Here is a 23,464-nt window from a genome sequence, read left to right as displayed (position 1 = left end):
TGGGAAAGATGGGTATCAGTCCTCCTCCCCCTTTCAAGGTGCTCCTACCTGTGCCCCACATCCAGGGACAAGTTTTACATGCCATTGAGCAGTCCAGGAAGCTGCACTAGAGCACCAAGTGCCACCCATATCCACATTAAACTCATGCCAACTTCGCAAACTTGAATTCATGTCTTCTTCAAACAAGCCATTGTGGAACAAGCTGAAGTTGCTTCCAGCCTTCTGTACAGTTTGTAAAAATAAGGGGTTTATTATAAGATTTCATCTATTTCTAAAAAAAAAAGATACTAGACTGTAAATGTTGTATAAAAATTTAAATGAATTTAAAAAAATAATAAAGCCTTGAAAGATTTTTTTCACTTCCACACATTTTATAATAGTCTTCCAGCATTAGCCTAGAAGTAAAGTTTTGCCATTGCTTGAAGAAACTTCTTTTTTCTTCTCTGCGCAGCAAGTTGTAGGACTTCCTCGGGATTACTGGCATTCAGCTCTGTCTGGCCAATGGCTTTTATCTGGAAACAAAAGAGGAGACAGCACTAGCAACAGTCCTTCCAGTAAAGCTGTTTCATTACAAGCCATTTTCAGCACTAGTTCAACAGGCGATTTATTTCTGTAACATGCTATACCACCCCACCCCTAACCCATCCGCGTACAACTTCACATCAGCATCCAGACACTATTAAGAATTGCGCAACAAAATTAAAATGGAAAGTGGCGATTCTTTTCAAAGACGGTTTCAGGGAGGGAAAGACACACCAAGGAAATCCCATACCCCCAAGCACCCCGTGTTCACTTACTGCTATCTGCCGCTTGTCTGTCTCGCCTCTTTTGTGGTGGAGATCTGAGGGCGAGTCAAGAAAAGACACTTGGGTAGGAAACAGACTCTTTTCAGCCATGAACATCCAGTATGAGCTTTCTGTAGTGGTGTTCTAGTGAAAGGATACATGTCAAGTACTCCAAAATTGTGACATCCCAGATGTATTCATAGTAAGAATCCATGGCATCATGACTGAAAGAGAATACAAGGTTAGATTACCCAACCTATTGTGCGTATGTATTTATAAACTTTATTGTGACATTTACCTGTTTTGTTCCTGCAGTGCTTTAAATGCAGTTTTATAGTCTACTTCTCTGAGGAACTGGCATAAAATAGCTACCTGCAAGGAAAGACTCACAGGTGATTTTCACAGCCTTAATTCCCCACACACTGAAGTCTTCCACAAAATACCTCAGTAATCCCACCCCATTTCTAGACCCAACCAAGTGCTGGGTTCCACAGCAAGCAAGTTCTGAGCACCTGAACTTCGGGAGCATACACAACTCGTTTGGAACTATCAACAACAGTAGTAGCTAAAAGGAAGAAAAAGGGCTTTTACTCAAGTCTGAAGGGACTGACCTGGCTTCCAGGTTTCTAAATGCATTTCACAGCTCTTAAATCAGAGCCTAATTAAGCCTTGTTACCTCTTGGAAAACAAACCCACTGAACAACGGCCACACACACACAGTTATCATGAAGAACAAGGCCAGGTTCCCAACACCACCCCACAGACACCGTACTCCCTCTCAGCTCTACAAAACAAAACAAAACCAAAGAACCCCCCACCTCTATCCTAAGAGAAAAATGGGACAAAAAAACCCCAGACTATTTCTACTTTTTACATTTCCAAGCATATGTTTATTTACTTGTTAATTTGGGTCCTTTTAGTGTCCTAGAAGCAACAGTAACAACAACAAAATCTATTTTATTGCAGATTGCATTTACAAGGAAAGTCGGATTCAGTTTTACTTCCTAAAAAGTCCTCCCCCCCGCTTTGGACATCAAAATATTTATAAACTAATGTTTTACTAAATGCCATGTTTCAACTCTTACCTGGGTGTGACAGTTGAGTAAAGAACAACACTTGATCATTCTTTTTATCACCTACAGAATGGTTGAAAAACAAAACACAAGTTTTGAAATGCTAGTATTGGAACACAAACACAATTTTTTTTTTTTTTTTTTTAAATACAAGGGACCAGCTAAATAGCTATGTACATTCTTCTACCCGGCCCCCCCAACAATTCCTGGGTTTTAGCAGATCCACTGATCATCTCAGCTTTCATCACTTTGGAGACTTCACAAGAGCTTGATGTGTGCTACAGAACAAAGCACTGTGTTTCTGGTAAGAGAGGTGGGCTGTGGTCTGGTAAAAAGCTTCACCTTTATCTCCTGCTGCCCACAGACAAGGCCTGACCTGGGTGGGAACAGCACAGCGAGTGGGCTCACAGACAAAAGCTCTCACGCCAAGGCAAACACATGCTGGCGAGCAGCAGTGCTGCTGTGTGACAGCACGGCGGTCCCAGCCGGGACTCCTGTACCACTGTAGCCTGGCACGAGGCCCAGCTTAGATCGGGCTGCAAGCATTCGGGATCCCAGACAGCGTCCGAAGCTCTCACTTGCCGTATGAACAGGAAGATGAAAGGAGCAGCAATCGGACAGAGTATGAAAATAACCTCCTTCCCTGGGTCTGGACAGTCACAACAAGCCTATTGCCTACCCAAAAGCAGTCTACACGTAACACAGTGGCTTCCTAATGAACAAGACAAATGCCTGGATAAAGGTTAGAGTGGCTGCAAGATTTCACGGGAGCATGCTGTGGCTGGGACTGATGATTCCCCCCCAACACGCACAGTTATTAAAGGGTTCTCACTCATGGCCCACTTGTAAGTGACAAGCCTCTCGTTACACCAGCTCGCAAAGTACACAGGTACATGCTATTTATGCACAGTGCCATACCTCCGGCACGATCTGACAGCAGTAAGTTACAATCCTACCCATCTCTGGACAACCTTGCACAGCGCTGCAACGCAGCTCTGCTCACCGTCACAGTCTGGAAAAAAATACCAGTGTGTGTGTGAAAAGGAGGCAATGTTGTCTGGATCTCACTGCTAGTGTGATCCATGCTTCCACTCCTCATCCGTGTTAGCTAGAGCAGACAATATACTGAAGTGTTTAGACAATACACTTATGTTTGTCTGCACCACAGGTGGAAGCAAGCAGGCTCCATCTGTGCAATACCAGCGCCAGAAGCACAGTGGGAGCCGGACGTTTCCACCAGCTGCAGGCTCAGGCCAGCACTCCAGCACAGCCAGTGAGGAAAAGCGCGTGCTGCTGCGCTGTCCTGAGCTGGTCTGCCCGCTCGGCACTGCGCAACACAGTGCGGCCCCGCAGGGAAGAGCTGGGGGATCACCACACCACACGGCAACGTGTGTGCTCTTGGCTTTTTCATTTGCTCAGTACTGCATCGGAGTCCAGTGCTTCCCCAGCTGGCAGCTCTGCGTGTTCAGACTCTACAAACTAACAGAAAAGCCTTCTGTGCTTCAGCAAAGGAGAAGCTTCAGATTTTCTATAGCCTTCAAGCAACAAGCAAAGCAAAATGGATCTATGAGGATTCATATCCCTAAATGCGTCAGATATAAAATCCTAAGGCTACAGGAACGTGTGTGTGTTCAGCAGTTTTGTCTCTACAGAGAATTAGGATGCTGACTGAACCCAAAGAGATATTTTTGTACATCTAAATCCCATTTTAACTCACCTGGTCTGTGTACACATCTGGCGGTACCATCTTATTAAAGAAGTCTGAGCATACAGCTCCTGCCTGTAGATAATAGTGAAGGGCTGCTGAATACTGATTCGTTGCTGCAGTGGAAAAAAGCAAAATAAGGTCTTAAAAGTAAACACAGCAGTTATTTCTAAGACTCAGATCAATTGTTTATAGAATTACTCAGATATATGTATCTCAGAGCTGAATTCTACTGGGAAAGTGACTTGCATATCATTGTTTAAAAAGCACAGACACACAGGAGGTGGTAAAATAGTGACAGACAGAAAACTATACAATCAGGGAAACTAGCAACACAGGCAAAGTTCTGCCTTTTGAGAATTGCTTTTTACTTTTCAGGTATTTGATCTTAAATCCATCAACCTTTGAGTGGAAAAGTTGTTTGCCTTCACGGAACTTGGCAGGCGGGTGGTAGTGAAGGAGTTTAGTTGGTGTGAGTTAGAGAGGGCCAGCTGATACCACCACACCCATCTCATGGTGCAGCACTAGTTTTTACTAACTCCCAGTAAGTTCTTACTGAACCGATGTGAAGACAGCCTGCAGGGGCTCTGTGGTGAGAGCAGTCTACTTGTCCACACAGCCTCTGAAATACAGACCTGACGCGTGCCAGGAGTGCTCCAGCCATTGCTCTTTCAGGTACCAGCTTCTGAGACTTGCATCGTAAACATCCTCCTTCTGGGATGTTGTTCCACTTTGTACGAGCAGTAAATACTGCCAGTTTATAACCTTGAATCACACTCCCATATCTACGGTGACAGCCCTAAACACAAGACTAAGACTCATGCCCTCACCCCAAGGGTTATAAAGCATCTTCTGGACAAATTTGTCTCCTTTGGAAGCAACAGGCTAGGATTTCTACACTACATCTTACTGCACACCACAGACATCCTTCCAGTCCAAAAAAAGAGATTTGGAAACATGCACCTTGCCTCCTGCAATAGCCCAAAGCACCAGCAAGCAGATGGCAGAGGCCCAGCACATATCCCATTTTATTGCCAGAAAAGAACAATCTGGCTTAAACCCAAATTCCACGAGACCGGTCTCAACAGATAATTTAAGTGGAAGAAATGCCCAGCTACCTTTGAGGATGGCTACAGCCATGTCCTTCTCTAGCACATACACCAGGTAGTACCATACTTGTCTGGCTACCTTCTGAAAGTTCATTCTTCAGCACCTACCTCTCTCCACTCTGCTCACACTCTAAAGTAAGCCCCAGGAATGGACTCTAGATTGGGGAGTAATTTAACAAAGCATAGTATCACATAGGCTGGGCAAGATTTCCCCAGGCAACTGCTGCCCTGGTACAGTCTGGGTGCGTGTCATGGTGCCCAGAATCTGAAATGCTTTATGTCCCAGTTCTGCTGGCTGCTCCCAGCTGAGGAGCAAAGATAAGTGCTGGGAAAGTGGCAGGTGAGGACAGAATGACAGTAAAGAGCTTCCCATCACAACCAATACCAGATCATGCTCCCTCATTTACAAATCCTAGATACTTCCCTATGTAAAATACAGATCCTCTCTGTTCATATTCTGCTCCAGTGAAGCTGGTCTCCACATTTAAAAGCAAGCACTATTCACAAAACTTTCCATTCACTTAGTAAGACTTGAATGTTAGGGGTTTGCATAATTATACCACTCAAGGACCAACTGCACCCACTAAAAAAGTGAAGTTAACAATGACACTTACCCTAAAAGCAAGTCCGCATGACCCATCGAAAGTTCAGTCTCTCTGTGGGCTTAGACAACCTCCCAGACAAATTCACCTACACTACTGCATCTAAAGATTTTAAACTCATGTATCACTTAAGCTTCTTCTCATGAGAGGAAGTACAAGGAGGGTTATGTCAGGCAAATCTCAGAGAAGCAAGGTATCCCCTACACACATGCTAAAAATAGGCATTGGTTTCACTTACCAAAATAAATATCTGCCTGAATAATTAACCAGAAGTGGTTGTTTGCGTTGATAGTCAATGCATAGCTGACTAGCTCTTTTACTGTAACAGCCACAGCTTCAAAGTCCACTGACTGAAGACTAAAGGAAAAAAGGAAGAAAATTAATTCTTAAATGATTGTTTTGGTTTTTTTAAACAGTAATCTGATTTCACATCTAGTTTAAGTCCAAAGCACCTTGCATTAAGTGTCAAACAAAAATAACTCCAGGAAATATTTAGTTTCAATACAGTAAAACTGATAGAACAAATACACCCTCCACAGACTTGGACAAAAAGTCAGAACTTTGTCTGTGGCTGACACCATAAAAGGGTTCCATGCAAGAATATATGTTCTCAGTTTCAAGAAGTTTGAAGACAACCCCTGAAACCACTACAAATTTATCACAGCATCTGCATAAATGGGCACAGACAGCAAACTCTGGAAACTTGTGGAACTAGCTTGGAAAGGAAGGCTGGGAATAGTTTGGCACATTGCTTGGGCAGCCTTTCCCAAAGCTCCTGTGCAATCTCCATTTTTAAAAATGTTTTTTCTCACCCTACTGCTAAATTCTAGTTCTAAATTCTTGAAAACCAGTTTCTTCTGATTAACCTTATAATATACACTAAAGTCTACATCAGTAACAATGAGACTATTCAATCAGACCAATTAAAGACAGATTAACCACACTAAGCATTACACGCTCGCTCCCTCTCATGAGAGTCATCTCTCTCGATGCATACATAGAATCTAAAACAGTGAGGTTCTAGCCCCACAGAGCCTCTGAACTTCAATGGAGAAACACAGTTCAACCCAGCCAGAACAAATCAATACATGCCATATGCCACTTAGTATTTTGGCAATTATTCAAACACACCTCAAAAATGTTTAGTTATTTTGTATTAAAATATTATATAGTTCACATAGTTACATATAGCTCAGTAAAGCACACAGCTTAAAAACCCCTCAGTTTCTTGTACCCGCATCTCCACCAGGACCATCAAATTAGGAGCAAAAACCTCCATGCACCCAGACCAATCTGCCCACAAACAGAATGGGGGTCAGTGATGCCCTGACACGGCAGAAATCACACTAACACACAGTAACTAATACACAGTAACTGGAACTAAACCAACTACGTGAATGCGTATTTTGAAAATTGTATTTTTAATTATCATCTTACTTGGGGATGGATGAGGGCCAGATGGAAATGTGCTCTGCTGCAATATCATTCACAATATCTTCCTAAGAGAAGAAAGATAGTAAGAGACATTACAAAGAGAAACATTTCAAGAAAACCAAGTAAGATGTTTATGATATATACTAACCCGAACATTATGAAGCTTGACAAACAGGGACAATATTGTAGTTAAAACCAATGGTTCCTGTAAGGAAGAAAAAAAAAAGGTATCCCCATGAACTAACAAAACTCCACTTCCTTCCCTAAGCTCTAAAGCTATGTAAGAAGTTCTGACATCATTATAATTTCCTATTGAAATAGGGCAGTATTTTGTTAAGAATTCTGTAACGCAGGAATACTGTGAGAAAGTTTCTGTAGGAAGTCTTTAATTACTCCAGATTTTCCTGAATAACTGCTTGGATATAAACTTTACTTAGGTTTTACACATCTTTACGTTGTTTCTATGGCTACTGCTTAGCCTTAAACTTAAGCTAGGTATACTACAACTTTCTATGCATTTACAAACCCACAGGTATAAAGCAATTTCCCTTCCTCTTACTTCTGCTCCTTAGTTACAATGCAAGTAGCAGCTTCCTTCTCCCTCCAAAAGGAATGCTTTGTTTCATCATAGCTGGAATAAAATGAACTTCATGATGGCTGGAATAAAATATACTCCTAATGTTAACAGATCTCCACTGTCAGAATTCAGGATTTTTTTTTTTTTTTTTTTTTTTTTTTTTTTTTTTTTTTTACAAGCTATTCCACATTGCTCTATGGCAGGTATAGCAAATTCAGGAGTTCTTCAGCCATATAAAAGACCTGCATAGCTATCAGATTTTCTGAATTTAACAGGAAAAGTCCAGAAAAGTATTATACTAAAAGAAAGTTCTGGCTGCAAACACATTCTCAAGACCACTATATCTTACCCGAAGCTTTTTGATGAAGGACAGCAATTCACTCCTAAATTAGGGACACAAATATCCATGTAAGTAATCATTCACAGCAAAGAATACATGCAAACTTAATACACTGGAAAAGAGAGTCAGTAAAGCAAATTCTTCACCCACCAAAACACTCCTTCACCTCTAAGTTTACAAATGCAGAGCATATAAGTGAAAATGCTCAAGCAGGTCATTCACTTTTAATACAGTCACTGGCAAGTTTTACTTTTACATTCAAAACAGGTTAAATAAGAGGTATCTGTTATTCCATCAAGCTATAAAAGGCATGAAAATCACTTTGTAGTAAGTCAACCATTGACTCTAAAAGGGACAGCAATTGAACTGTACTGTTATTCTCCAAGCTAGGATTGCAACAATGACCTACAGGCTCACAGAAGAGGGTACACTGTGATCATTATAATGTACATTGATTTCCTTGTCATATGCCTCATCAGAAATTGTCACCATAAGACAATCCAGAGAAGCACACAGCCTGTTTGGAAAAGGTTTCACTGCCTCTTTTCCATAATAACAATAGGGTCACTGCCCTTTACTGTTTGAATCAGAGGGGTCAGAAAAGGTTCAGTATCCTAGAGTACACCTGTACTGCTTCCTTTTCCTTGCCAGAGTATACAACTGAAACCTATACCAAGCACGTACCCTCTTCCACCCATCCCACAGCTGCGTAAGCAAAAGCAGCTGGCTTTAGGCACACATTAACCTGATTAGCTCAAGAAAGGCAAAGAAACAGTCAATAGTTTGACAGGGGCACCTTTTCCAAGTTTTTACCACGAAAAGCTGTTCAACATAATCATACCTTCCAGAATTTACCATAATAGGCAACTTATAATCAGGCTTGGGCTTAAGAACAGGCTGAAAACACCTACTAAATGGACAAATTAGAATCCTGAATCAATCAGTTAAAGCTAAGGCTGGCAGAGGTTAGGTAACTGACTGAAATTACTCCAGCCAACAATATTTTCATCCTTTCCCTCTCCCCAAGGGCTCAGCTGAACTACAATTTCAAGATTGAATAACATCTAGCTTTAGATTCAGAAACCTAAAGCTAAGTGTAGACACCCATGCTGTGAGCTAGGTGTTTAATACAGTTACGAAAGTGGTTAACTCATACAAGTCAATGGAGTCTGCGGAGCAATTCTATTCGATGTAAAGCAGACACCTCCAGTCAGTCAGCTAAACTGCCCTCTAGATGCCACTGACTTTATTGGCACATCTACACCAGTGAGCACATTGTTCACTTGGTAGAGATCTTTAGCTGCTGCGACCACTCTGATAGTGGAATCCAGACAATTTTTGAAGGGAACATGGGGTCAAATATAAAGTTCAAACAATCTTTACAAGTAATTTAAGAAAACACACCTGTACATAATGCCCAGTGTAGACTCCCTGTGTTTTATCAAACTCACTCTGCCATCATTCCCCCGCTTGTGCTGGTTGGATACACTGCAGATTTGTACAACAACTTCCCAAAGATCTTTAGCTGTCCGTCTACTTTCTTTGGGACCTGGAAGTTCTTTGCATGTAGCAGCCAGCAACTGTCCCAGCTACACAATGCAAGAGAAAAAACACAGTAACTACAGCTTCTCTGAATATTGACTACAGCAAAGAAATTGCTGGCATTTAAAATGGCTAAACAAGCGATTTTAAGTTACAAACTACAAAGCAATGTGACTAAACTTTGCAGCAGAGGACACTGATGAGCAACCTGGAAGACAGGAATTAAACAGAGGATTTTTCCGTTTATTAGTTTCCTTAGGGTATATTTCATTACTACAGGCTCCAGAAAAGCTGTAGTGTGTAAAAAGCTTTACAATCTACTTAAATATATTGCATAAAACCTAAAAACCATAAGATACAGTTTTACAAAGACTGGCTACCTAGAACCCCCTTAACTCTCATATAATAATCTGAACTGAAACTGGCACCCTCTGCTATACAGAGGGTAAAAAGAGCTGAACCTCAAAATGGAAATTAGGGAATACCACAGGTAAGCAGAGTAGGCCAAAAATGAATCTGTCCTGTAATATGATCTGCATTCAGCTTCATCACCTGACCTTGAAGTAGAAACATTGCTGTAAAACCATTTTGAAAGTAAAGTTTCAAAAAAGGCAGTGCTTGAATGTCTCCAGAAATTCAACACTGGTGTTGGGTTCAAAAATGGAACCATTACAGCGCATTTGGAAAACAAGTGCTTTAGGAACAGAAAAACAACCAGACATGAAGCCCGAGATCTGTACACTTCTCATACCTCCTACATGAATCTAGGCTGAATTCCAGCTGAGAGGAGAGTCCTTTACAGAAGTGCTACAGGGTTTCAATCAGCTTATGGAACCAACCTCAGCTGGCAGCCAGCAAGGGCTAAGATGCAGTTTGTTTCATCTGTTCTTGCAGCACAGCCTCCATGTCTTTTGTCAACCGTCAAATACACTTATTGCTTAGCCCTGTTGTCTTCTATACCAGACTTAATTCATTATAGACACAAAACCCGACACTCTTGAGATAGAAGGATACATACTATTAGAAGTACAAAAGTCTTAAACAGGAAAAAGTCAATTACAGCCTGACAAGGCTGAGACTGAGCACTCATTACCTTCACATAAGGATTAGTTTGAACCAGAGGTAATGGAACTTGCATGGTCAAATACTCATTCTCACGCCAGTTTAACAGGAAGGCAACACATTCTTCAGCTATAACTTGTCGAAGAGGAATATCTGGAAGAAAAGAGGTTCTTTGCTTACCTTTTTTTTTTTTTGAGAAAACAAGCAAAACAGATTCCCTCTAATTACCCATGTTCCATATCTATCACAGAAAAACCTGATGCTTAGCCCTACAAGAGACTTCATCTCTGAAAATTAGAAGCAACAGCTTCCTCCAACCACAACAGTACTACGTTACTCCCTCAGTGTGAAACCATGTGGACTGCTTTTACAACTAGCAAAACTTTTCAGGTAAAAATGCAGACATGTTTATCCTGTTCAAGTCCTTTAAGTGGCACTAAACAGAAACTGTCAGTGTTTAGCAATATGTAGTCATCATGATGTTGCTGTTCTCATTTCCAGCTTCTAAAAACTAACCAAGCTTCTAAAGGCTCACTAAAACCAGTGTCAAATTTCACTATTGTTTTTCCAATTATACACCTAAATGGTAGAGCTACAATACAAAGTTGTTTTTTTTTTCTTTCTCTCAAGCTTTGTGCTTTACTGCATCCGAGGGAAGACAGCAATGTACTTACCAGGTACTCTCATTTCCAAATATCCTCGGACTCTGCTTATGAGATCAGAAGGAGGACGTTCTCCAGAAACGCCAGCTCCAGCTTCATGAGTATAAATGTCCAAAAGTAGCATTTCATTTAGCATGACTTGACGGAGTTTTGGAGAAAACTCTGTCACGAGCTCCAAGCAAGCAGCAAAAAGCTGTTTTGCATGGACAAAATCCTGCAATAAAGAGGTTCCTGCAATTAATGGTTCCTAACAGATTGATAAAGGAAAAGACTAAGAGTTAAAGTGCTGTTCTGGCTGAACCATCCGCAGCATCCATTACCGTTAGCATTGCTCAAGCATCTCACAATTACTATGTATGTTTTTGAGTCCTTTTGCTATTAAGCTTAACAGTTCCAACAGTTCCAGATTTTTATAAAAAAACAAGTCAAAACGTACCAGAAGTAACTACTGGCATATTAGGTACAGTTCAGTTTTACCTTGTAGTTTAGCAAACTACAGTATTGTCAATTACAAGGCAAATAAAACAGCATTCTAATAAATTCCTTATGTAAAACAGTTAGCCAAAAGAACAGAACGTCATATCAGTAAGTCAAATCACCGCTGGCTTTAGATGCTACATGACTTAGTATATCATAATCAAAACTTCGTATGAATGAAATTATCTCCAGGCCCAACTCACAGGAAAGCCATTATCCTTGCTCTACTGACGGAGTTCTGTGAGACAGAAATATTTAACCACTATATGACACACAGAGCTTATTACTACATCTCCCTCACCTCCCAGTTTTTCAATTCTTTTTCTCAAAAAGGGCTTTCCATATTTTCAGTGTTGTTAAAATTCAATTGTCCAAACTAACTCACCAGTAACTTCAGATGGCTTGCTCACCTTAATTGCACAGCAGTGTAATCCCTTCGCCATAAGGATGTAGACCAAATCCCTAGTCAGATTGTCTTTGATTCCTAAAATAACATTGCCGTAAACATTTGGTACTTCCCACTGGGAGAGAAATACATAGGACATTTGCACAGGAACAGGTTTTAGAATTCACATCACTGCTTAAAACATCAAAAACAAAACTCAAATACTGAAAATGATTGACATCTAAGTGCCAACTCTTTCATTTTTACATCTAATTAGAAGTAATGTATTGCTCATATAGAAGTACAGTAACAATGGCTAGCTACTCTACTTTGTTCATACTCTGAATATGCAATAATTGGGAGGGAAAAAAATCAAAAGACAAGAAATCCTTACTTAACAACAACAAAAATCTCTTCTCTCCTGCTCCCAGCTTTTAATAATAGGAATTTAAACTAAAATAATATTGCCAGCTAGTCAGAACACTGAAAGCAAAAGCTGCAGAAATTTGTTTTCTCACAAGGAAAGCTTGTGATATAGCCAGTAATTCCTTAAAAGAAAGGTTATACATTTTGCTGTAATACTTTTCATAGAGAATGTGAGTTTAGATATGTATTATCATCCTTATTAAACCACCAGCATGCGGGGGGGGGGGGGGGAGCGGAAAATCACATTGAGGATCTATGACAAAATGTTTACTGTTCACTGCAGTATGATATCTAACCTTGAATTACACTCTCCCATGACCACGTGAAATAATACCTTATTCGAAATTGTCCAGAATTGGCGTTCTGAAGTCATACCATGCAACTCAATTAAGATCTGGCGAATCCTCCAAGGATCTACTGACAATATGAGCTGATGTTCAAGCTGGCCAATATTGACACTTGCTGAAGCTAGAAGAAAAGCAATCAGGTCTCCAACGCATTCCTTCTTAATGTAGATGCTTATATTTCTTTAGCATATAACATTTTAAACATAACACAGTAAGAACAGCAGAAACATCAATGCTTTTGTAGGCCCCATGCATCCTTTCGTGCCCTTCCACAAACACCTTGTGCTAGCTTCCCAGCTCCCCTGACCTAAAGGGCTGCTTGCAATGCCCCGTTTTCTCACACCATCAGCTCTAAGTATTCCCTTACCCTTGCTACCGTGAAGCAATAGGTTGAAGATCTGCACAAGAAAAAGTATTCCTATACTGCCTTAGTGAAAATATGCATTTTCACAACTGGCTTAAGTCAATGCAAGGCTGTATTAGAGCTGAAAAGGTAAGTTCTTTCCAGCTCCAGTCACCATCTGGCACCTCTTATGTTAGCTTTGACTTGTGCAGCTGCACAGCCAGCCAACTAGATCTGGGAAATAAACTGGCCAAAAAGACCTGGGTTTCACTTTGTTAGGTTTAAAACTTCATCCAGATGGTACTCCTGGTCCAGCTCACCACACAGTCACACAAGCATTAGTGCTGGTCTAAGTGAGGCAGGGTGCCCTTTCTGGGAACAGCTGCCACAGCCAGATTTGGTTCAAACCAACTGCCACACCTCTCTTCCACTTGGTCAGCTAGGACATAGTCATTTGAGCATATCTATTATACCCAGTTGAGATACAAGCAACATACAAGCAAATAACAGCCACCTTCAAACAAGTAGGACATTCACCAACTAAAAATGGGAAGCTTTCTCTCTAAAAACATTCTCTCTAAACTTCTTCTGAGAACAGACCTGCACATAGTAACCTCAAGCATGAAAACAGGTAACTGCCTGCATATAAGTTAATGGAAATGCTGCGGAAATTACCTGGGATATCATAAAAAGAAGTCACAGGTTTTGTACACAGGTTGATTCGAGGAGATCTCTTCCGCATTTGATCAATGAGCAGCTTCCGTTCATCATCTTTCAGCAGTTTTATGAACAGCTCATGAGATGAAATCATGAAGACAAGCTGAAGATCTTCCAAACCCAAACACAAGTTTCTAAACAAATAAAAAAGTTAATACATGAGCAGGAAGAAGTTTCTTTTTCCAATTGTAAGTTCTCAAAACATTTATTGTGCTGTATTACATTGCTTACAAAGTGTAAATTCATGTTCTCCTAATGTGGGTACATACTTGAGAAATGCTGCCATTTTTCTCTTCAATGCTTCGGAAGCATTTTCCAAGTTTATTGATCTTGAACAAACCTGGGAAATAAAGCAGCAAATAATTAAGCAGCCCCTTAGAACTCTGAAAATATTTAGTTACAGTGTAACTGCCCAGTTTTCTGACTCACAACTAGTATCAGGCAGTAACCCTCTGTCTCAAGGGAGGCAACAAAGTTATCTGATAAACACTGTAGCCACCACAGATGGATCAGTTTGTTTCAACCTGTACACAAGACAGGCTGTTTCAGATAACTGTTACCTTCCCTCAGACACAATTCACATTCCTTTTTCCTATTCCTCTGATATTTAGGTGTGCTGACGCCAAGTGCCACAGTATCAGTCAGCCTCACAAGATCATTAAGTACGTAACAAAGCCTTTTACATGAGTTTAAAAATGAACCGACATTTCTAAGTGTAAAAACATAAGACTCACTAGGACTAATAGTTTTTTAAAAACAAAACAGTAGCTGAAAGATAACTAGACAGTTGAATTTAATTGCCAGCTTGCAAGAAATATTTTTTTTTTGAGAAATGTTTAAATCCTAATATGAGCAGTTGATGGAACAGCTTTTACTTGCTCTCAAGTACAGAGTACTGTCAGTCAATTTTTGCCACATGCTTGAAGAGACAAACAAAAGACAATGCTCAAATTAAGCAAAGAAGATATGAAAATAACAGCAAAGCAACAAAAGGAGCAAGTTTAGCTTGAGCAATAATAGTTTCCTAAAAAGCTTCAGTGAAGGCAACAGTTTAAGTCTCACATATACAGTAACTCAGGATCATTTCATGACATGCTAACTTCTCCCACAAAGCTGGTAAGGGAAAGTGGCATACTTCTTTTTCTAGTATCTCTCTCTGTCTTGGAGAATTTGTTTCTTTGTTCCTTGAAAACAAACGTTCAACAATATCTCTGTATAATTTAATGATGTCAAGAATCATAGCAATTTCAAATCCAAGCTGAAGCAACAGATCAACATCAGTTCCTCCCCAACAGATGGAAACAGAGCTATGAACATAGATGCAAGACTGATCACAGAGTATAATTGTACTAACTGCAAAGAAGTTGAAAAAAGTTTGAGAAGTTACCTTACAAAGTATTTTTCTCTGCTTCAGAAATTTGAGCATTACTTGCAAAAATAATAGTTATATGGGGAAAGAGATATCTCACTACATACCATTTCCCCTTCTAATTTCAGATAATTTCTTACCTCAAGGAGGAAGTCTATTTTCTCTTTGTTGGGTTTCAGGAACAGTTGACAAAACTGAATATCAATTATTCGACCCTGCAATACATCGCAGACTGTGTTGCACACGCAGACTTTGAAACAAACTTCATCCAGAGCATCATTCCTGCACGAACACAAAACCAAAGATCACAGAACTTCTCTGACAAACACAGAATTGGTATCACAGCAAAGCTCTAGGTGCCAGATCCCAAGACAAGTTTGGAGCACATAACTCTCTCTAAGACTGCACTCTGAAAAACTTTACTCAGGATCTACTTAAGTCTTCCCTGGACCTCACTTTTTTTAAAAGAAAATTCCCTCCCTGCCCACAGCTGTTTCACATGCAGACTTCACTATTGCTTCAGCCTGAGCACCACTGGAACTCCAACTAGAGTTGTGTCAGTGCGGCTGACACAAAGGTGTATTGCTTCTTGGCAAGCATGCCCTGAGCGTGGCTGACAGGCCAAAAGACTTCAGGAGTATTTATGCATCTCAGAATACACAATCATTGGACAAAAATCAAAACAAATAACCAGAACCAGGCTTCCTTCTCTTAATCCTTCTCTGTATGCCTTAACTAGATTGCGAAGTCATGCTCCTCCATCCTTCTCTGTCTAGTGCGCATCACTGTAGGCACTCCGTACTAGCCATACCAGAGACGAAAACACCCCTACACAGTGCTAAGCTACAGCTCCAAGATCCTCTTCTAGGAGATATTTATTTGACTCCTCTCTGGCTGAAGTGAAAGCTGAATTCAGTAACTACTAAGCTCTTACACATGAGGCTATCACCATCGATACTCCTTTCTCCTCACACACATTTGTAAAACTGAGCCTCTCTCACTTCTTCAACTGAAATACTTGTAGGCACCTTCCCTTCAGATGCTTTCCATCTAGCCCTGATTCAAGTGCCTAAGCTCCGCAGAAGGTTGAATTTTGGATGTGGCCATGTGCTCAGCATTTCTCAGTTGGGAGCCATCCAAAAGCTGCCCTTGTAATGTGCCTAATTCTCTCTGCTTATTTTAAATTTTTTCTTTTTATAAATGCACCATTCCAATGCTTCAGCCGTGGGCTAGTTCAGCAGTGCACAAGGCTCCTAATGACAGATAACTACACTGCCAGTGTTCCCAATGAAGTACACGTCTCCTACAATATTACTGCTTAGCATGGTTAGTCTGACCAGCTTTGACTTCAGGTTTTAGAAGACCTCTAAAGAGGCATTAACTTCGTTATAAATTTTATATATTTACATATATCTATATACGCGCGCACACACACATGTATATGATGAATTATGACTTTTACCACTTTATGGTAACATGTTAATATCCATTAAATTTTTCCCATATATGGCCACAGTGAGATACATCACAACATAGCTCCTTAGTTGGAAGATGTAGTTTAGACTATTGCTAATAGAAATAAAGGCTAAAGCTTCCTGGATGTAAGTAATCTGTTGTTAGAAGATTTTGTATACTTTCCATGAAAAACATAAAACTCATGAAAATTGCTCTTCATCATCATTGAACAGATCATTATTTAATGTCTCACCCTTGCTGAGCTTTTTGGAAGAGTTCTCTCAGCACCGATTGCCTGAACTGAACAGGTAAACTGAGGGTTAGATTATCTTCAAGGAATATCTTCACTAAGTCCTATAACACAAACACAGTTGGAATAGTCAATGGATAATGGAAAAGATACAGATAAAGTAGTTTTTTATCTGCTAAAAATGATCAAACTAACAGAAGCAGCTTGCACCCATATGTAATACTAAAATTCATTAAACAACCAGAAAGGGACCAAACAACAAAAAAGTTCTCTAGCATCAGAGAATCAAAGAAAAAAAACAAATTTGCACATCTCAGCAGCAACATTCCCTGAAACCCAAAGAGTTAGATTCTACCTGAACATTCCATACATGAGCTAGTAGGAATTACTTACGTTGTATGGAATCCAAGATATTTTAATCTAATATGTATCAGACTATGTTATATTCCTACACAAGTGTGTTCTAAAACAGTATGTTAATGGTTAACTGGAACACTTAAATTTATTAAGATACCGATCAGTTGAGGTGGAATCATCCACATGGAATGACAAGAAAACCCTCATATATATGTGGGTTTATTTAAGCACCCTACCTGATAGTTGCCAGATTTCATACAGCTATGGATTTGACTATAAGGAGTTGCCTGTTGAGATGCATCATCAGAAGATGAGGTAAGAACTCCACAAGCTTGGCAGTATCCAGCTAACCGTTCTTCATCGATGGTAAAATGAAGTGATGATGAACCATTCTGAAAAGTAAGAGTTAAATCAAACCTTAGTGGCCAAAATATTGTGAAACATAAGCTTAATTCGGAAACACAAAGAGAGACTCACAATTTCCCCAAGTAATAGCAAAACAACGAAAGAATGTGCGTGTATACACTTTTTTTTTTAATAGCATACTTTTATATGTGCTCTTTACAGCTTAGACCATGTTTTGTCTATTTAAATAAAAATCTGAGTTTTGCAGTTTGGGGAATATAAATATGAAGCAAAATAAAAAAGGAAGCATACCTTAGTTGTAAATTAAAACACATTTTTTAAAAGTTCAGAACACAGACAATCTCATTTCCAAGGGAAAGTTAGATAAAAAAAGAATAGGAAGTGCTGTATGGTTACCTTCCTCAAAAACACATCACCACAATCAAAATATCACAAAGGACACAGCATGTACTGTTCAGTTGAGTTATATCAGCACTGGAGATGGTATTTTTGCATTTCTTGCATCAATACAATTTGTGTAAGAGAATATTCATTACAAAATGTAGAACAAAGCAGCAATATATTGCAGCCGATGAATATAATTTCAAACAAGGCACAATGTGAAAAAACAAAAATTGCTGTCAAAACCCCATGAAGTTTCTTCAAAAACCATATGTACCATTAAAAGTTATTAAATTGCTAAAGAAGGAAGCAATAATTTAGACAAGTTTTTTTTAGAAGAGTTGAACATACATGCTAATAAAACACTCATTACCTTTGCAATCAACTCCTTTGTTTTGAAAAACTTTTCTTTAGCATTTTCATGAACAGCTGCATTTGTAGATCCTTGTTGAAAATAGATTGCACCCAAATCATAGCAAACCTGCAAATAGCATTGATATAAAATACATTATCTTGGAAATTTATATAACATTTTAAGTCAAGACTAAGTATTTCAGCTCAAACCTCACACTTTAAACTATTCCTAGTTTTATCTAATGTACCGACATACACTGCGTACCTTTCCCCACATACTTCAATTGTTTCCTCTTTAACTGCGATCTCAGTATGAGTAATTCCGCACAAGCATTACAAAATTACAGAATGATTTCCACATAATCGTTAAGAACAATGCAATAAGCTGTCCTTGTCATATAATGGTTTACTCCAGAGGAGGCGGGGGGGAAAGTTAGGGTTTGGGGAGGGAAGCAACAATATTTACAGTGTTGAAAAAAGTTCTAACAATGTAAAAATGAAGTCAATAATATCTCATTGCATTAAAAAAAGAACACAGGAAATGTTAATAGAAAAATACTGCAATTTATCCCCAAAATATTACTTAACACTTTTTCTAAAAAAATAGATATAAATTGAAAGCTTTACTGTAGAATGTAAGGTACCTGGCACTGTATCTCCTCTGCACTGATTTTCAGCCCAGCTGTGGAATTCTCTGTTTCTCCATTCACCATACCAGGTTCCATGGCTAATAAATCCAGAGTTCTTATAGTGTGGACATAAAGATCTTTGTTTAATTTAAGTGCTCCTTCTAGGACCAGGATGGAATCAGCAGCCTGCTCTTTCAACTGTAATAGTTCAAATGCATTGAAAAAATTAACCTCTTGGTTTTGAGTCTAGCTCTGGGTTTAAATTAACACTAGAAATGTAACAGTACAGTAAAATGATAATAAAAAAAAAAAGTCCTTATATACCTGTCTTATTGCTATGTAGAATCTGTATTTCTTGAACAATAAGAAATTTGTGACTTCTACTTCAGTTTCAGGTACTCAGAGAAACAGGATCAAACCCTTACTTCCACTTGAAACAAAACATTTTTCTCTGTTTCACCTACACCTTTTTTTCCATTTTTGGAGCATTAAGTTATGCAACAGCCAGATTGTAAATTTTAAGTTATTATTTCACAGCTGAAACAAAACCACCTTCTATGTGAACAGCAAGATTTTTTCAAAAATTTTGATGAATTGGTTAAACAATTAAACATCATTCATGCTCACCTATTTGAAAAAATATGAAAAAGTAAAAAATTGTAGAAAACGTATAATGCAAATTCTTTAACTGATTCCAAGTAATATAAGAGTAGGAAAATGAGGTAGGCTACTTATGGAAGTAGAGGGTTTGTTCTTCCTCTTTCTTGCCTCTCTCAAAGGGAAACACTTTAGGCACAACTAGTGTTCTGTTGAAAGCTACATACAGAAAACACTAAATCCTTTAAAAAACAAAAAACACCAAAATATTTTAAGCGTTTAATTTTGCTGCCATACGATTTTGCAGCTCAAGCATGGTATTGTCTTAATTACTAATCACACACTGATTTTGTAGAGGCTTGCTCAATTCATATGGCTCCAGGGATGGGCTGATGAAAGAATACTTCTATCACATAAAACAAATTCCATACTACATGCAGTGCAGAGACAACACTGTCCAAAATGCACACAGTGGAACTGTGGCAAATACTAAAAGTGGCAAATATAATAGAAATGCACTGAGTCCAACAAAACTGTGATGCAATTGTTTATTTCTTGTCCATTTATATTTACATGTAAATTCAAGCAAAAATAAGAGGGGAAAAAAGTCTCACCACTTTCAAAATATTTTCAGTTAGTTCCTTTTCTTGCTGCATCTGGTTCATCCTGGAAAATACAGAGAAGAGGTCAAGATCTCAATTATAAAGCAAACCTGCATGTTATTTTACTTCATATTCTACAGCACGAAAATGAATTCACAGGAAGTTTTGTTTAATTACATTTTAAACATCATTATGCAGGACCACCGACTGTTCTTATCTATCTATATCTGAAATATAGAATTATGTAACGAAAAAATAGTTTTGGATGAGAATGTGGTTCAATGAAATTGAAGTTATAATGTTTCCATTGCTTTTTTCTTTAAAAATCAGATTGTTAATATCAGCAGAACTATCATGAAGAAATCAGCTTCCACAGCCTCAAGTCTCTTGAAGCTTCACTATTTAATTCTTCTCGAGCATGTGTCAGGGGCAGAAGTGTATTCATGTGTTTATGTAAAAATTACAAGTATTCTTGAATTATTTCCCCATACAGAATTTTTTGATTCAGGATCAGACTCTGATACATATAGGACAATACAAGTTTTATAGTAAAATGAGTAGTAATAGTGATATTTTTAATCAACTTACTTAACAGTCTCTCTCAAACAAGTATAGCCTAATGCTGGAGTATAAAATTAACATAAACCACATGAAAAGTACCACTGAGATACTCCCAGCTTTATCGGAGAAATTTATAACACAAAAGTCAATTCCAAGGACAGGTTGTAACTAAAGCCACACAACTTCTAGAATGCAAAATGAATACTGACTTTAAATTACAATTTATTGCCTAATGAAGCAAATAAAAATACTTCATTATTTCTCAGGTTATCATACGTAACGTGGCGAATTGCTATAATAAAACAACTTTATTAAGCAAGATACTGTTAAGTTAAAACAGGATGCAAGAAATGTACTGTGTTTAAACTACAGAATAAGGACTCTGCCTAGGCAGATTGCCATCTCACTTTCTCCCATGATTTTTCATGCCTCTACAAAGTCACAGAGACTATAACATATTAAAAGAGTGGAACGACAGACAAGTACATATATGTATCAAGCATGTTTGACAGGAAAATAAGAATATATTTGAAATAAATGCAAGTTTTCCATGCTATAACTAGCCATTTTAAGCAATTGTACGTTATTAACATGATTTAATCCAATTAGAAATTAAATTTCTGATTACAAATTACACAGGAAGTCCAAATGCGTTATACCTGTAACTTACACATTTAACTGAGGTGGACCAGGTTTCACTTGCTTTACAGGAAAACTACTTTGAACGATGGTCCTTATGGCCCTACATAGGTGAGAGAATTAAGCAAAGAATTATATTAGCCTCAGAAGTGTAATAAGCAGATTACATGCCTCTTAAAAATATCAGTTTATAATTTCAGATACATTATACCATTAGAATACATCCTCTACTCAAGAGCACATCTAGTATTTAAGAAATGCTCTTATGCCCATAAAAAGCTAAAGGACAGCAAGATTGTCTTTATAAGGTGACAGTTCAAACCACTACCTTGATTATTTTTTTAGGGAACAAAACCAGCTATAGAATAGCTTTTCAGACTCAGCTCCTCACTATAACCTACCTACAGATCACAAAATTATTATTACTTTGAGATTCTTTCTTTTTCTGTGTACAAATATATAGATAGAAGACAAGATTGTTTCGTTCTAGTTTTAAGACTATTGCCTTAAAGTAGTTTACCATCTGTTGTAGAGTAGTATTGCCATTGCAGTAGTTGGGGGTAAGCTGGACAGGTCTACATCCACATGTTTAGTTCCTGGGGGAACTTTGCTGATACACAGAAGTTCATTCAGTAGCATGTTCAATACAGGAACAGATAAGCTATTAAAAAAAAAAAAAAAAAGAGAGTAAGATACTTCATATGATAACCTTACTCCTGTAATGTTTAAATAATACACACTACTATCAGTACTATGTTATTACTTAACATCCCATGGAAATAAGGGCAGCGTGTTTATTTAGCATAATGAAATGATCTGTATCAGGTATGTAAAGCAGTTACCAGTATTAGCAGCGTGAGTTAAGCCGAAGTGGAAGGTTGCCCTGACAGCTATGCACCACTGCATTAGTCCACACAGACACATCCCCAGAATAATCCAGTCACCTATAACAGCAGGTCCCAACTAAAGAAATTATTTTCAGAAGTATTCCCAGATCATACTTCCAAAAGGAAAACAACCACATTTCCATTGCAAATGGAATTTCACTCACGTAAAGGGAACATTTCTCTCTGCTATTACGGCTTATCTCCCTTTCTGCAGCATCCACTAGCAAACAGTGAAGTTAAGACTAGGAACTGGGCTAGCATACTGTAAAGCATCGTAAGCTATATTATGTAAAATATACATTAGCTGGGACAGAGCCTTCCTTGATAAAATGAGAAGGCATGCAGGCTGGACTGCATCACTCCAAACTTTTGAGGTATAATTTAACACAACTGGAACACCATTACTAATTTAGACATTATTTGAAATTGGAAGTGATCAGCTACTGCCAAAGTACCTTTGATCTTGTGAAAAATTTGCACTCTCTGCAACCAGCATTGAAAACAACCAGCGAAACTACATTTTTAGCAACTAAAGCCAGAATTCCTGTTTAACAAATTCTAGGTCTTGTGTAATATCAGACTCCAGGACTGTTATCAAGCTATCATTTTAAACTAACAAACACTGTTTTTACTATGTGAGGTCCAGGAATCTTGTTTTCATTGGCAAGAGTAGAACATCATTCAACTGTTTATAACAGCAGAAGTTTTAGAAAAAAGCTGTGCTTAAGCTGTTATTTTATTCCTTTTTAACTACCATGACTGAACCTTTGGGTATAACCAGTTAAAAAACAAAAGCATGTTTCTTAATTAAGAACAATCTTAGGTTTCACGAGCTAACAGAACAAGAACTCTAACTACTATATAGAGATGCTAAATTAGTAGTTGAAATTACTTCAGATTGGTTCTCAAAAAAACCACCACAGATGGACAAAACAATCCTATCAAAACCCAGAATCAGCCCAATAGTGCCATACAGTAGGGTTGATTTTTGAATCAGGATTATACCTGCATTTTAAGAAGTAAAGGTACTGACAGAAAATACACCATGAATAAACGTCAGTATAAATTACTCCTGCAAGAAAGGAAGCAGCCATAAAAAAAAGCACTCTTTCTCTCTCTCCACATTCACATACATCTGCTTTCAAAGCTGAAGTATATATTAAAAAAAAACTACTGTATACCAGAAACTTTTGTCCATACAATATTTTCACAGCTAACTACAGTACAGGTTTGTGTTCATTCTCTGCAGTTGGGCAGTATCTCGCAAAGGTACTTTGGTAAGTAGTAGTCCCGCCTCACAACACTTCCCTAAGGCAGATAACATGACATAGCTTAACAAATGACAAAAAAAGAACTTCATAGGTAAAAAACAAGAACATCTCATTCCAAGCCCTTTTACTGCTCACTATAGCACATTATTGTTGTGATTTA

The 23,464-nt window shown here is 38.5% G+C and overlaps 1 protein-coding gene across 1 annotated transcript; it reads right to left on the bottom strand.

Annotated features, from left to right (window-relative positions):
• Positions 1–274: 274 nt before the first annotated feature.
• On the bottom strand, positions 275–21,807 carry INTS8 (integrator complex subunit 8; the record flags this gene model as incomplete). Its single annotated transcript, XM_009583041.1, has 25 exons — positions 275–512; positions 798–841; positions 945–1,009; positions 1,084–1,157; positions 1,871–1,921; positions 3,576–3,679; positions 5,513–5,631; positions 6,712–6,773; positions 6,857–6,913; positions 7,635–7,668; positions 9,030–9,214; positions 10,261–10,382; positions 10,904–11,105; positions 11,779–11,889; positions 12,514–12,647; positions 13,545–13,720; positions 13,856–13,926; positions 15,096–15,237; positions 16,664–16,764; positions 17,254–17,409; positions 18,138–18,245; positions 18,763–18,945; positions 19,959–20,010; positions 21,178–21,249; positions 21,667–21,807. Coding segments are annotated over 25 exons (2,683 nt in total), but the record flags the coding sequence as incomplete, so codon positions are not given.
• Positions 21,808–23,464: the final 1,657 nt, after the last annotated feature.

Source organism: Fulmarus glacialis, unplaced genomic scaffold (assembly GCF_000690835.1).
Source record: "Fulmarus glacialis isolate BGI_N327 unplaced genomic scaffold, ASM69083v1 scaffold40738, whole genome shotgun sequence".
NCBI lineage: Eukaryota > Metazoa > Chordata > Aves > Procellariiformes > Procellariidae > Fulmarus > Fulmarus glacialis.
This window is presented reverse-complemented; position numbering and strand designations above follow the sequence as displayed.